The 14,357-nt window shown below is 35.1% G+C and overlaps 2 protein-coding genes across 3 annotated transcripts in view; one reads left to right on the top strand and one right to left on the bottom strand.

Moving 5' to 3' along the window:
* The window catches only part of ANO3 (anoctamin 3), a 451,354-nt gene that overhangs the window by 388,623 nt on the left and 48,374 nt on the right, over positions 1-14,357 (top strand). The gene's annotated exons all lie outside the window — the stretch shown is intronic.
* MUC15 (mucin 15, cell surface associated) lies at positions 599-12,774 on the bottom strand. The gene is made up of 4 exons (XM_057749056.1): positions 12,597-12,774; positions 5,749-6,473; positions 3,527-3,676; positions 599-1,656 (listed from the first exon to the last, which is right to left on the bottom strand). Exons 2-4 carry the CDS (start codon positions 6,434-6,436, stop codon positions 1,496-1,498), a joined length of 999 nt encoding a protein of 332 aa, XP_057605039.1. The 5' UTR covers positions 6,437-6,473; positions 12,597-12,774; the 3' UTR covers positions 599-1,495.

Genomic DNA, 14,357 nt, shown 5'->3' with positions numbered 1-14,357 from the left:
TTTCTTCACACCACTACCTCCCCCACACAAACACACATACCGTGTATCAATTCAACAATAAAATCTCTTGTTTCATATGCCCTCTTCACATATTCACTGTTTCTTCGGGAATTTAACTCTTGATCCAATCTTCTAATCTTCTAATCCCTAAAACCTCACCCTTCCTATAATATGGAGTATATTTTTTCTGCTAAAAGCAGACAGTAATTAAAAACGAACTGAAACATACTAGAATCCAAATTAAGCTTCTTCTATTTTCTCTTGTGAAAGTGTTGCTCAGAAAATGTTTTGTTTGCTTAAGGCTTCCATTCATATATTTTTTAACCTTACATTTTATGCACTTAAAGATGCAGAATCTATTCCATACGTGATTGAACAATAATGCCTAATACAAAATAAATCCTGTTCTTATCTAACATCTTAAAACTGTAAAAATTATGTATAGGTATATGTATTGGCTGACTTTTTTTTTTTTTTTTTTTTTTTTTATTTTTTTGGGGGTACACCAGGTTCAATCAACTGTTTTTATACACATATCCCCATATTCCCTCCCTTCCTTGATGCCCCCCCCTCGATTCCCCCCCACCCTCCCTGCCCCAGTCCTCTAAGGCATCTTCCATCCTCGAGTTGGACTCCCTTTGTTATACAACAACTTCCCACTGACTATTTTACAGTTGGTAGTATATATATGTCTGTACTACTTTCACCAAGTTTCTCATTGAGTTTTTAAAGAACCCAGTTAATTGATGCCTAAAGTAAATCACAGATTGGAATTTCCCATGCTTTGAAGAGAAATGATTACTTTCCTGTCCAGGGTCAGGTTTCCTACCATAGACAATACAAAGTCATTGTCAACTTGGCAACTCAAGGGGATGGCTATGTACCTGCTGATACAGAAAAGTAAAATGTACTAGAATATAAACCTCTCACTCCCATTACTTTAATTTCCCAGGAACAGAAACTCTGTGCCATACTCTCTTTCTGGCTTCAAGTCAAAATTTAAAAAAAATAAAATCACCCTTACAATTTTCCTTCAGGAAAATGCCAATCTTTATATGGTATTAGGACTATGTGGGGAGTAGTAAAGAGTCAATTCATTGATTTTTGTCCATCCCCCCAAACCCCCAGAAAAAGTAAAAATATAACTTGGGATATATATTTTCATTGAAGGATTTTTTAAATTAAATTATCAGGCAGGGCAATCACGGTGAAATCTTTCAATTTTACCTGATTCCATAAACATTTCCTACTAAGAAAAAAATAGACCAAAATACAAACTGAGGTTACTCAATATATGATTCAGCACAGCCAAACATGGAAGAAAGGAAACCTTTTGGATGATTACCCTCTATGTTTCTGCTACTAGTCTCATGCTTTTACAGTTCTCCTTGGCACAGGCCACATGAGAATTATCTTGCTTCAGCTTTTGGATGATGGATTTGAAAGGGCAGGATGTAGTGAGCATTTGCCATCTGAAGCCTTTTTCCCCTTAGTTTTATACTGAGGTACGAAGTGGAGGTATGTCATCCATTGGAATGCCATCACATGCGTTTTCTCGGCCAGCTGGCGTAGATGAATCATTCACAGTTGGGTTGTAATAACTAGAATTTCCAAAACTCACATCATAAGGTTCTGGTGCATTATCTAATCGCAGAACTAAAAAAGCAACAAAAAAATTGTTTAATAGTGACAGTCTGGAAGATGCATGCTCAGGGATCTGCTAACTGTAGGAGTTGTTCTGAATGAGTAAGTAGTTACATTTTTATATGGAATTTTCAGATATCAATTTTGAAATTTTAAATAAGTAGGTATTTTGTAAGCCACATTTCTTTTTCTAAAATGAAGAACGGTTTAACTTCCAAAATTTCACTGCTGGTGGTCCAAAAATAAACTAAGGGAGAGATCACTGCAGAAGTATAGCAATACTTTATATAAAGAAGTATTGGCATGCCTCATTGACTTCTGAATCTTGTGAATTCAGAGCCTTGTTGACATGTTCAGAATTTTTATTTCTGGTATAAAAATAATTTTTAAAAAGTGAATAGCTTTAATTTTTTTACCAAGTGTCTTAATATCTTTATGGACGAGCCATTGAAGATGGAAATGAAAGAAAACAATTTGTAAAATCTCATGTTTCCTTCTGATAAATCCAGATTATTACACACTTGAGGTTTTCTGATTAATAATATAGTTTTTTTTTCCTTTCGACAGCTAATGATTATTACCTTTATGATCTTGAATTTATTTTTAAAGAAAACTTGGAATGCACTAGGTATCTGAATACTAAAGCAGTGACTACTTACTAATTAGACTAGAAATCTAATTATTCAGGTAGGTAGTCTCATATCCTACCTATTCTTTAAGCCTTCTGTTTACAAACTGGGCCCCCAGGAACCTTAGGGATTTGGAAGAGGTGTCCCAAAGCTGCCCTGAAAGAGTAAAACAGGTAGTGTGATTGAATTATTCCATTATGCCTCAATCACAATATCTTAGATTGTATTAAATTGATAGACTGATCTTTTGCATGTGATAACATTTAAGGAAAATATTCTGAAGTTTAAAAAAAAGTTTGGAAAATCCTGTTGATTGAAATCCTATCCTTCAGTTTTGAAAAGTGATGCTTTTTATTTTCTATGGATTGCTAGAAGCCCACAAACAGAATTCAGTTAATTTACAATTAATGGATTTAGTTTTGAAAATTAACAATATTATCAGTAATGATGCAAACATATCAAAAATCAACAAGACTTTATCAATGGGACCCAACAGAGACATTTAACTAGTTTTTATGGTGGCAAGAGTCTCTTGCATAAACCAGAAAACAGATTATTTTTGTCCTGAAATATGAAAAAAAAAAGGAGAGAGATGAATCAAGCCTTTGAAGTGATTTCATTTCTGTCCTGATTAGTACCGTGTTATTAAGATCAAACTCAGTGCTTTATTCTTAGCAGACACATTTCTCATCCGTGGATGTGGTGGTCTTTTCCTATCACATGATTGGGAAATTTCTGAATTAAGGTGTATCTGACTTTATGTACCCAAATATGCAACTCTTTAGCACTTCTGTTTTAGAGACTCATTAAGATAATTAATAGAGGGCCTATTGTATGTGTGTAAACTTCAGAAGAGCTCCAATTAGAATAAATCATTGTTCAAATTACTGCTGCTAAGAGACCCAACAATGGTGAAAAATGGCTCCACAGTTACTTGCTAACAAAACTGGCCATTTTGTTCTTAATATCAGACTATTATCTTTGTATTATAATATGTTTTAGGTTCTGGGATTAATACTTAAAACCAATTGTGATGCAGTGAGCAATAGTTCCATAAGGTTTTCAAATTTCACACAGAGGGCCATAGTTATTTTGATTATGTTCTTTGAGAAAGAGAGAGTAGATCAGAATAAATCTTTGTTCATTTCTGTCATGTGAATCTCTAAATCCCTTCTACATAATGCAGTGAACATTAGCAACTTCACTTAATTAAAACCACTGTGTGGAGGTGAAGTTCTGAAAGTTGTTTTTACCTGGTTCATTTCTGTCATCATAAAGTCGCCGATGGGAAAATGAGTCTGTTTTCCTTTTTCCACACAGCAAGTAGGCAACAAGACTGAGCAATGAAGCACCCAGAATAGCTCCTAAAATGGCCCCGAATACTACTCCTGTATTTCTGCTCTCTAGAGGACAAAGAAAAAATAATTTACAGATAAAAAATAGAAAATAATTATTCAAAGAACAGAAATATACACATGGGGACTTTGTATAAGCAACGAATGTTCAACACTGTTTTTTTAATTAGATAATGGATGTTTATATAAAGAGAAATATATATACATTGTGTGCGCGTGTGTGTGTGTGTTGTATAAAGTACTGAGTTTGGGGGATATATTGGAAATTATGCTTCCTGATAAAACTGTACTTCAAAATTTGAATTATCTTGAAATACTTCTAAGCCTTAGTTTTACAACTGTCTCATTATATATTAAAAGCAATAGTACTGAAGTGCTATGTGCATTATCCATTAAGATCTAATTTCTATGTTGAATTCTATGTTAAGCTTTTAATCAACTCAATCTCTGGTGAACTTTAATGATGAGATAAGCTTTGAGTTTGTTTCTATAATAATTCAAAAGTAAAAAGCCCATGGGAGTAAGTATAGGTGATAGAAAATGAATCCACAAACCCCAAGTGAAAAGGCATTATGAAGAAAAAGAAATATATCCTGATAGAGGATATTTCCAAATACAACAAATAGACCAAATGAAGCAGGATGTTTGCAGTGCCTTGCACATTGTGAGCAGATGTGTAGGTCTGAGTTTGAGGGAGTCCAAAAACTGACTCTATAATCCCCTTTACCAAGCACCTTATTTGAAGACTGTCATCAATAAATTACTTATCACTCCCTGGATTTATACTTAGAGCATTTTATTTTCAGGTTTAAAACAAAAATTTCTTGAGAAGCTTATTAATTAGGTAGGCAAGGGGTCTTATAGGGTCTCTAATTCTATATCAGACTCCATTTATACACAAAAAAATGTTAGAAGGTTAACAGCAGCACAGTTTTTACTAAAAGTAAAGCATGTTGTACAGTGGAAACTGCACAACATTGTAAAACAATTATACTCCAATAAAAATCCGAGGGAAAAAAAATTTAGCAAAGTTAACTGTTTTGTTTAAAGAGCTATGGTAGGATTAAGTACTCAGTATTCTAAAAATGTGTATTAGGTTTAAAAAAACAAAACAGAATAGTTTTTAAAAAAATCTTTCTGATGGAATATCAGACTATGTATGAGTGGAAGGATGTCTTAAAATTATTCAAATATATGTACATACAATATATTGGTTTCAATACTATAAGAATCCTAGATTTCAGAATTTAAAACTTTTCCTGTACACTAACAAGTTTCAAATAGAAATTTGTTTGTATGATTTGGTGTTTATATCACTAACATAATCTGTAGATAGGTTGTATTAGAAATCAGTGAGTTCATGGGGGGAGAAAGAGGAGTGTTTTTTTGTTTTTGTTTTTGTTTTAATTCAGAAAACAAAAACATGGTTAGACCTGAGAAAATAACACATAATGAATTTTCATTAAATATTAATGATCTTTTCCACTTTATGTTTTAAAGCTTGACTAATCCCTAAATGAAACATAAATGTCCCCATAACACAATTTTCTTGTGATACTCACAGCTAAATTCCATTTTTATGGTGTTCCGTAGGTACTAAACCAAAAATTAAGGAAGGTATTCTTCTGTTGAGTTTACATTTTTAAAATACCAGTGTTCTAGTTTCCTGTGATTGTTATGTGGTTTCAGATAATTTCCAAATTTATTCATTTCATTCTTTTTTCAAAACCCACATATATATTTTTTTAACTTCAGTTGTATTGTATTCCTAAAAGCCTGTGAAATTTCGGGTAGTGTTTCTGAGATGCAGTAAAAATTGTTACCCAGTATCTTAAAACTGTACCACTACCTCAGTTTCTGCTTCTTTTCAACCTAATCTACTTCTCATTTTGTCCCAGTATAATCACATTCCCATACAGTAATGACTAGTACATGACGATTTAAACCCTAAAAACCCTTCACTATTCACTATGAATATCATGGTTGCCCCCCTCTAAAACGAGAACCACCTGTGCTATTGCAGTCTCCTTTTTTTCCAGCATGGTGCATTTCTTAGATGTAATGACTTCTTTGGAGATTCAGTTTCACACAAAAGGAAAATTAAATCGATTTATATTTACCTTCTTGGGGGTCTGATGTATTTGGAAAGATTTTTGAATTATTGGTGAATTTCAAGGTGGGTTGTAAAGTTGTTTCTTGATAGGCAGTAAACCCTTCCAAGCTGTCTCTGGTCGTGGTAAGCCATCCATCTGTTTCCATTATCATGGGGGTCACAGATACGGTGTTTGGTCCTGAAGGGAGGTTGCTAACTGTAATGGAACTGTTGTCAGGAACTGTTTTCATGGTATCATTGCCCAAAGACTGAGTGAAGTTTTCAGAAGATACAGTAGCTGTAGCATTGGGAGGTGCTGAGACTGGCAGAGGATTTTCACCTGCTATGGATGAGTTCCAAGACAATTTAGAAACAAAGCTGTGGATCACGGGAGGGCTTGGGGAAAGTGTGGGTATGAGTCTTGGACTCCTGGAAGAGTTATCTGTTGACAAATTATGGTTGAAATCTGTGTCATGGGTTTTATTTGATAAATCCTCAAGAGAGAAATTACTTGCCTTGGAATGGGAGGTTTCTCTGTTTTCTTTATCTGAGGTTGAATTTGCTTTACTTTCCAAAGGAACAGATTGATTTCCCCTTGTTTTTAAGTCTTCTGCAGTGCTTTGTGTTGTGTTTATTTCTTGACCTTCTCCATGGTTTCCAAATAGTACTAAACTAAACATAATTGAAATCAACAGAATTTTGGCTGAAGTCAACATTGTGCTCTTCTTTGGTACTGGTGTTAATAAGGAGAATCTGAAAGAAAACAGTGACCATTTGAATTATTTAATGAAGTAATTTTTTAAATAGATCTACATTTAAAGTGATCAAAAAAAAATCTAGAGACATGCTGACATGATAGTACCATACTCTTTATTCCAATAGTACCATACTCTTTTTCTTTGCATTTTATTAAAACTATAATCACTGAGTTCTATTTCACTGAGTTCTATTTTCTATATATTCCTTATATAGAAAACATAAGACAATATATATAGAAAATATATCTTATTTCTATATATTTCTTTCTGTATTTCTTTCTTTCTTCCTCTAGGGAATGCCATGCAAAAACTTTGTCAGCTAGACACTACTATTTCATTATTTCAAAGATCAGTTAGCTTGGGACAAATTGAAATACACACATACACACACACACACACACATTGTACAATATATGGACTAAGTAATTTTTTAAAAAAATATTGTAGATATAAGGCTGCTTTCTTCAACCTATTTAAGAAAATGTGTTCTTTATAAAGATGATTTGGAGTATTTGTTATGAAAATGATGTTATTACTTACACACTAAACCTATCACTTTAAAGTGAGTCAGTCAGGAACTCTACTTGAAAACATTTGATTAGTTCCTAATGTGAGTTACGTGAATTTGAGGTTAACATCCCTTCTTTCACTATATGTTTACTACACGTTGCCCCTTTTCCTATTAATCCCGAATAACAGAAAGTCAGAAAGACTTGTAGAATTGGGGATTCTTTCATTGTATAAATGAAGAATCTGGTTGGGAGTGTAGGTGGAAAAAATTACCTAACTAGGTCTTGGCCGAGTTGGGGTTTGAAATCATGGTTCTGACCTCCAATCTGGGCATATCATTCTGCCTCTTAAGTGTGGAAGTGCCACAATTCACAGATAAGGAGGTATGGGGGAAAGGTTTTGAAATTATATTTATATTGTAATTCTGGCTTCTTTCATGAAAAACATGTGAAAGATAATCATATTAAGCAGTTCCTTTATCAATATCATAATAATCATACTGACTTCACAATGTTCTGCAAAGTAAATGAAATGATTTATGTAGAAGTACTGTAAACAATATCTGGCCTAAAGTAAGCAGTAAACGTTAACGTCTATTTCTTATTATTAAAATACAATGCTATTTCTATGAATGTCTTACAGTTTGTAATGTCATCTCATTTGAGCCTCACAGTGATCCCTTGAGACAAAAAGAGTAGTTCACATTATCCCCATCTTACAGATGAAGAATCCGAGGTTCAGAGTGGCCAGGGATGGAAGCTAGTAAATGGAAGAAGCAGCACTGAAAGCCAAGTCTACTGACTCCAACCTAATTAGGTGCTAAAATTTAAAATGTTTTTAATTGAAAAAGTATTCTTTAAAAAAATGTTAGACTATTCCTCTTGAAACAATAAAGTCTGAGAAGTGATTTTATGTTCTTTGAATTGAACCTTAGAGCTTATTTTTCACTAAAAGCCTCCAGGGCTGACTGAGATAAAAGGGAGGAGGTGCAACTACTATTATTTAGGTCCAACATTAATTGCTATTTCTTAAAAGCTCTCCAAGAAATTTTTACAAATATTTTCAACTTTGATGATTTTTTACTAGGGTCTGAGGAGCCTCTAAATTACTCCCTCTGATTATCATTTGCTTTTAAGTATCCCCCTCCTTGCTTAATGATTACTTACATAATGGTACAACTTAGACATATCTATAATACATCCTGATATAATATTTTTTTCTCCAAAAGCTTTTAGCAAGCAGTCTATACCTGTGGATTTCTAAGGTTTAAAAGATATAATAATTTCCATGCCCTATGCTTATCACTTGAGAGAATTCTACTTAAAAAGCAAGCAAGCAGACATAGAAGAACATTCATAAGGGCGTTGTTTATGTGTATCCAACCTAAACATCCATCAGTGACAGGTTGGATAATAAATTATTTAATATCTGCACATGAAAGATAGACTAAAGTTGTGTACAGTAACATGAGTGATTATCGCAAACATAATGCAGAGCTTAAAATGCCAGTTGCACTGTGTGATTCCATGTGTATAAAGTTCTAAAACTAGAATTTTAAGTCAGTAAAGTGGTTACTTGTGGGAAGGAAGGAGACAGAATTGATTGGGTGGGCATGAAAGGGACTTCTGTGTACTCCTAATACTCTGTTTCTTCACTTGGTAGGTATTATATAGTTATTGTATTTGTGATAATTATTTATATTTCACTCACTTTTCTGTGATAATCAAGGAAATTCATTTAGATCCTAAAAATTGTTAACATAATTAGAAAACATATTACTAGTATGCATCTATTAGATCAGATGTTTTGCATGTTTTCTCATTTAATTCTTAACAAAAACAATCAAACAATAAGGAAGGGATTATTAATCCTATTTTACAGATGATTAAATGGGACATAAAAAATGTAAATAATGTATTCAAGGACACATAGCTAGTGGCTGAAAGATAGGGTTAGGATTCAGACCTTGGCATTAAAAGCTAGCAATCACTCATCTGTGTAACAAAACTTACAAAGGAATATAGAATTTGGTACTCAACTGGCTTTTAGAACTTTTCCCACAAACATTTTCTTAGCACAGGATAATAAAGAATAATAAAATTCTCCAAATTTTATTTTAACCAGAGCAGGTGATAATCCTGCATTTTTAAACACTAGAAAAATAGTGACTTCTCCCATAAGTACCTCGCAAACATACTAAGTACAGTTTTATCCTAATTTGAGAAAATCTCAGCAATTGTCTCCATGGTTTCTAGATAAACATGTTTACCATGTAGTTTACAGATTAACATTAACAACTCAGGAATGGTATCCCCAGGACCTGAAGTTCACCAATATTTCATTAAACTGTTGCTTCACCTAGCACATTTATAATACAATTCAATTTAGTTTTAAAATACTTACATGGACCTTCTCAGAAATAGCTCTTTCCTGTGAACTCTGTCAAGTTCATAGTAAACATTATAACCTTTTTCATTGTCTACTGCCAGCGATCTGATCCATTTATGCCTTGTACTTGGCCACCTATCTTATTGCTAGGCACTTTGATTAGCTTTCCCTAAACCTAGGCTTCCTGGTTACTTTCTCTATCTAAAGAAGTAGTTACCAGAGGGAAGCAAAAAACGACCCTTGGCTGTTCATGTAATTTTCTCATGATGTCACATGAGGAACACAGCATAGAGCTTTTGCTCCCTTCCCGTAATGAGAATCTGCATATCAAGAGTCAACGAAGTGAGTTTTGTTGTTCCTGTTTCACTTTGCCTGTAACATGGAACCACCAAGGGGATCTTGCTGCCCTTTACCCAGCTTTTGATTGTAACTTGAAAACCTAAGGTATCAACCCCCCCCCCCCCCCCATGAGCCAAGCATTCTGTTACTGCCTGTAATTTATTTCCAGGGAAGAGAGAGAAAGGGAAGAGCGGGATAAGACAGTATGTTGTAAAAGCTAGTTACAATTTATTCCAAAATTAATACAGTTGTGGGTAAGGCTTTTGTGACTATTGATTCGCTTATGTTGTCCCAGCTTGGCAGCAGGGAACCACTTTGCTTCTGCTCTCTGGCTTCTAAGAGAACCTGATTACACCTCTTACTCAGGTCCCTTCATCTTAAAGGGACAGAAGCAGCCAGGAATTGAAGCCATCTGCTAGTCAAAACCCCAGCCCTGGATTTTTGCTTAGGCAAGGGCTAGGAAATTTTGGTTAAGTTTGACCCCATTCTGAATTGAACAAAGCATATTATAAGCAGGGAAGGTTAATGGAAGTAGTACAGAAGCTCCAGAGGACAATAAAAGAAATCTGTATCCTTTATCTTTACTCTTTTCTTTCAGCCTCTTTCCATCTCTAGAGTTGAGATATTTAAACTATGTTGTATATTTGTTGTATAAAGTTATGCTGGACGATGGATGGCATGCTCCTGTGTTCCCAAGTTCATCAGTCAACCAGGTGCACAGTGAAGGCAGACAGAATGTGGGAATGAAAGAAAGTGAAATTGGAGAGAGAACCAGTAGAACCAGGTAGCATCATTTCTCCTGTTCTTTGCCCCTTCTTGCCCCTAGGTAGAAGTTCCTAAGAGGAGTTTTCAGGATGTAACCTAGGAACAGAGTTAAACTCCTTACAAACTTGAAAAACTTCTAAGATTAGAATTATTATAAAGGGAACAGAAAGAGAGAGGAGGATTTCCATCCAGTTTGTGATACCTTAAATATAGATTCTAAATCTTTCTGTATGTATTTAAATGTTTTTATTGTTTCTAATGCTTAATAACTTTTAAAATATACTTTCAGAGAGTGTGAGTTTCAGTGGCTTTTTAAAAAATAGTTCCTCTATACAAAGAAAATGAATCTATTTTCTCTCCTGTCTTTGGTTTTGGCACTAAAAAGTGGTTTCACGTTACACTTTTGTATAGAGGGCTTCAGGAGGTGGTGAGAGGGGGAAAAAAAAACCCAAAACCCAAACCTGTAGCTATTAAAGGAAATAAATCCACATTCTCTGTGCATAAAATTGTTTCCCCTTAAGTTCGTAAAGTTATTATTCTGCCCAGCCTTCCTGTTGTAACTGAGTCATACCCATTTTACACCAAGCTTTAAAAATAAGGGGGTACCTGGTTTGTGTCAGGTAATTAACCCATGCAAAGGAAGAGAAATGCTAGTCATTCCAAACTAAATCAAAATCAGAAATTTTAAATAAAATTTAAAATTTTATATGTTTTTATATTATCCCCTTTAGCTGCACTGAGGGGATAATATAAAAACATGTTTCTGTAGTGAAGTAACTAAAGTATATACTGTGCTACTTCTCTCTCATTTACCTGTGATCATTCTTGTTATAGATCTCAGGCTACAAATTAAGACAGATGAGTTTTGTTTGTCATAGGAAACTCAGTCTGATGTGTAGCCAATATTCCAGGCAAAACTTGAGTGTTACTCTGAGTGGGCTTTCCAATCTTGGACAATATTTTGCTGTCCCTAAATGAAAGACCCATACTAAATGAGGACAAAAGGAATTAGCTTCTCGAAATGTCTCTTTTATAAGAGGGTTTTGAAAGTTTGAGAAGACTCAAGTAGTCAGAAGATAGGATTATACTTGAGGACCCATATTGTTTCACTTTATTTGCTTTTAAAAGAAAGAAGCAAATAAAAACATGGCTTTCCTTCAGGAAATAATAAATTTCAAAACTTTGTGAACATAATTATAATTATAAGACTGAGGGATGCGTAAACCCAGGAAAATGTATAGAACATCAGAAACTTCAATACTGAAATAATTAGGTGGAAGAGTGTTAAGCTTAGAAGACTGTGTCTCCAAAAGAAATATTCTGGACCCAAGTTCCCAAACATGGGGTTTTTAGCCTTCTATCGTGTTTCACTATCTGTAGAAACAGCGTTTGTGGATTGATTAGAAAATGGTAAGTGGTAAATTGGCATCCCTTTAATAAAAGAAGCCATCCCCGCCACAAACTGAAAATGATTTTAAGAAACTTAATTCACCTCTTCAATTCACGGGATGTCTTTTACAACAAATGGCTTAGCCTTTTAGATTTCCATTGAGTACTATACATGTACATATGCCATGCTGAGTAAAATAATTATATACATCATTTTGCCAATTTTTGATTAAGAAAATCTTTGGAAAAGATATATAAAGCTTAATAATTCTGTGCATTAGCCGATTGTTTTCAAAAAGCTATCATGTTCTTATACTTTAGCAAGAACCTTTGAGCCAAATGCATAATTTAAATCTAAATATTCAATTTATATTCATGCAGCCACTTCCACTTTAAACATTTTGAAACTTTTACTAAGATCTGACTAACGGAACTCTCTCTTATAGTCATGTACGTTTTAAGCAAGGTTTTTAGTTAACTCCTCACCTAGTTTCATCATCTAGCGAATTTGGCAGTAATTCTTAAAGTTAACTCACTTAGCACAAATGCTCATTTGGAAGGTAATTACTTAATGAAACAACTACCTGTCTTTACAAGGGTCTCTGTAGGTACTCGCCAGACTGTTCTTCCAAAAGTTCAACTTATTTTGATTCTCTTTGGTAAATGAGTAAGAGAGAGAGAGAGAGATGAGGCACTAGGGATCCTATGTAATCCAACACACACTTACCTTCAGGTCTAGGAGGTGTTTACAAACAGGAACTGAAATATCACAGCTGTCCTGGCTGGAATGAGTCTGCGGAAAGCAGATGGGTTAAGCGTATTGATGTCCCACTAAGCAGGAGGGTGCCAGAATAACAAAACTAGGTGGGGCTGGCCTATCTTACTTGTGTAATAGAGCAGCCAAGAACCTGACCGACCTGCTTCTCAGCTGTCAGCATGAAGATATCACCTCATTCAGGCCTTTAAAAAAAAGAAAAAAAAAAAAAAAAAAAAGCCCAACCCTCCAGCTTTCATAGGTTGGTTGCTTTGACTTCGGGACAAGCTAGTTTCTTGAGTGTTGGCAAACAAAGGACATAGTTTCTTGCCCTAAATGGAAGGGGGAAAAAAGAAAAAGAAAAAGGACAAAGACTTTGGTAATGGTCCCTGCTGTATCAAGAATTTCTGACACATGCCGCATTCCCCCTTTGCAGGTGAGGAAACCAAAATGAGTCAGCCCTGCACCTGTTGCTCCTGTGCCAGCCGCATGCTCTTCTCCTAACCCATAAACAAATCTTTATTTCCCATGATGGGGATGCCCTATTTGTGTACTTAAAACCTGAATGGAGAAAGTGTTGTCTGCAGTGCACTGAAACTGGATTTATAGAAAGCCACCCTTGAAGTGGGTTAATGTGCATGGGGTCCTTGAGAAAGCTGTAAAATGTTAAGTTAGAAATCATCACCAGGACTTTCGGAAGTCTGGGGAGTAACTGGGGCCTGGCTGAGAATGGCCACATGATCCTGAGTAATCCAGGGAGTCTGCTCAATGAAGTAGTTTCCACCCTGTGTTCTCTTTGCTTTTCCTCTCCATTTAGAAGCCGGAGAGTTTCAGAAGAGCCTGAGTAATGCTTGATTAAATACTAGAGTTGAATAACAACCTGGCATAGTTCTTTCACTTCCTTTCATGGCTTATGAAAGGGAGAAGAGTGAAACTACACTTTCTGGGAGATTCTGCACATCAATATTTGGGGACTGGCGCCAAGGTCTGTTCAGCTCAGTATGCCTGAGGTTCATGCTTAGTTTCTGTTGTGCAAGGAGATAGGTTTTCAACTGCTGAGAGAGAAAATGAAACTTTAGCTAAGGTTCAGGAGCTTCAAGTTGAATGCAAAGAACCTGCCCAGTTAATTGGCCCCAAGAAAGAACAAGGTAATTCTATAGTTTCGAACTTTCTGAAGCCCAAAGGCCCTTCAGAGTTTGGTTAGAAATTAAGCCAAACCCTAAAAAATATTCAGTCAGAAGACATTGAAGCTGTTTCTGCACTGGTATGAAGAAAAGCAAGTTCAGTTTAGTCAAATAACTGTTTACTGAACAATGGCTTCATAAAATTCAATTAGTTGTTTTCAGATTAGCTAGTTACTAGGAAAAAATCCAACTGAATAAATATTTTATGTCTGTACTTAGAGAACTGAACATGACTTGGCAGGATTGGGTGTACCATACCCTTAGGGATTTTCCTGGATATGTGTATGAATATATTACCACTTTCTACTTTAGCATAGTAATTATGGCCTATACCAGGCAGGGAAATTACAAGGCATTTTTGCTGCAACTCTGCTTTCACTGCCACAAGAGTCAAAGTTCATCTCCAGTGACCCTCTTTTCTGAAGACCCGAGGTGTAGCCTCAGAATCCTTTTCATTCCTGCCTTCCTAACAACCATAAGCAATTGATTAGAACTGACCCTAGGGATAAACCTTATGCACCTTCCCTGTCGTGAGCATATCTGGAAGTAA

This window comes from Hippopotamus amphibius, chromosome 9 (genome assembly GCF_030028045.1).
Source record: "Hippopotamus amphibius kiboko isolate mHipAmp2 chromosome 9, mHipAmp2.hap2, whole genome shotgun sequence".
NCBI lineage: Eukaryota > Metazoa > Chordata > Mammalia > Artiodactyla > Hippopotamidae > Hippopotamus > Hippopotamus amphibius.
This window is presented reverse-complemented; position numbering and strand designations above follow the sequence as displayed.

Excerpts from the sequence above, each read along its gene's own strand:
- MUC15 (XM_057749056.1), bottom strand. The coding sequence starts at position 6,436 with ATGTTGACTTCAGCCAAAATTCTGTTGATTTCAATTATGTTTAGTTTA. Across the intron at positions 3,677-5,748 it reads TACATCAGACCCCCAAGAAG|AGAGCAGAAATACAGGAGTA; the intron begins GTAAATATAAAT and ends TTTGTCCTCTAG. Across the intron at positions 1,657-3,526 it reads TGATGACAGAAATGAACCAG|TTCTGCGATTAGATAATGCA; the intron begins GTAAAAACAACT and ends TTGCTTTTTTAG.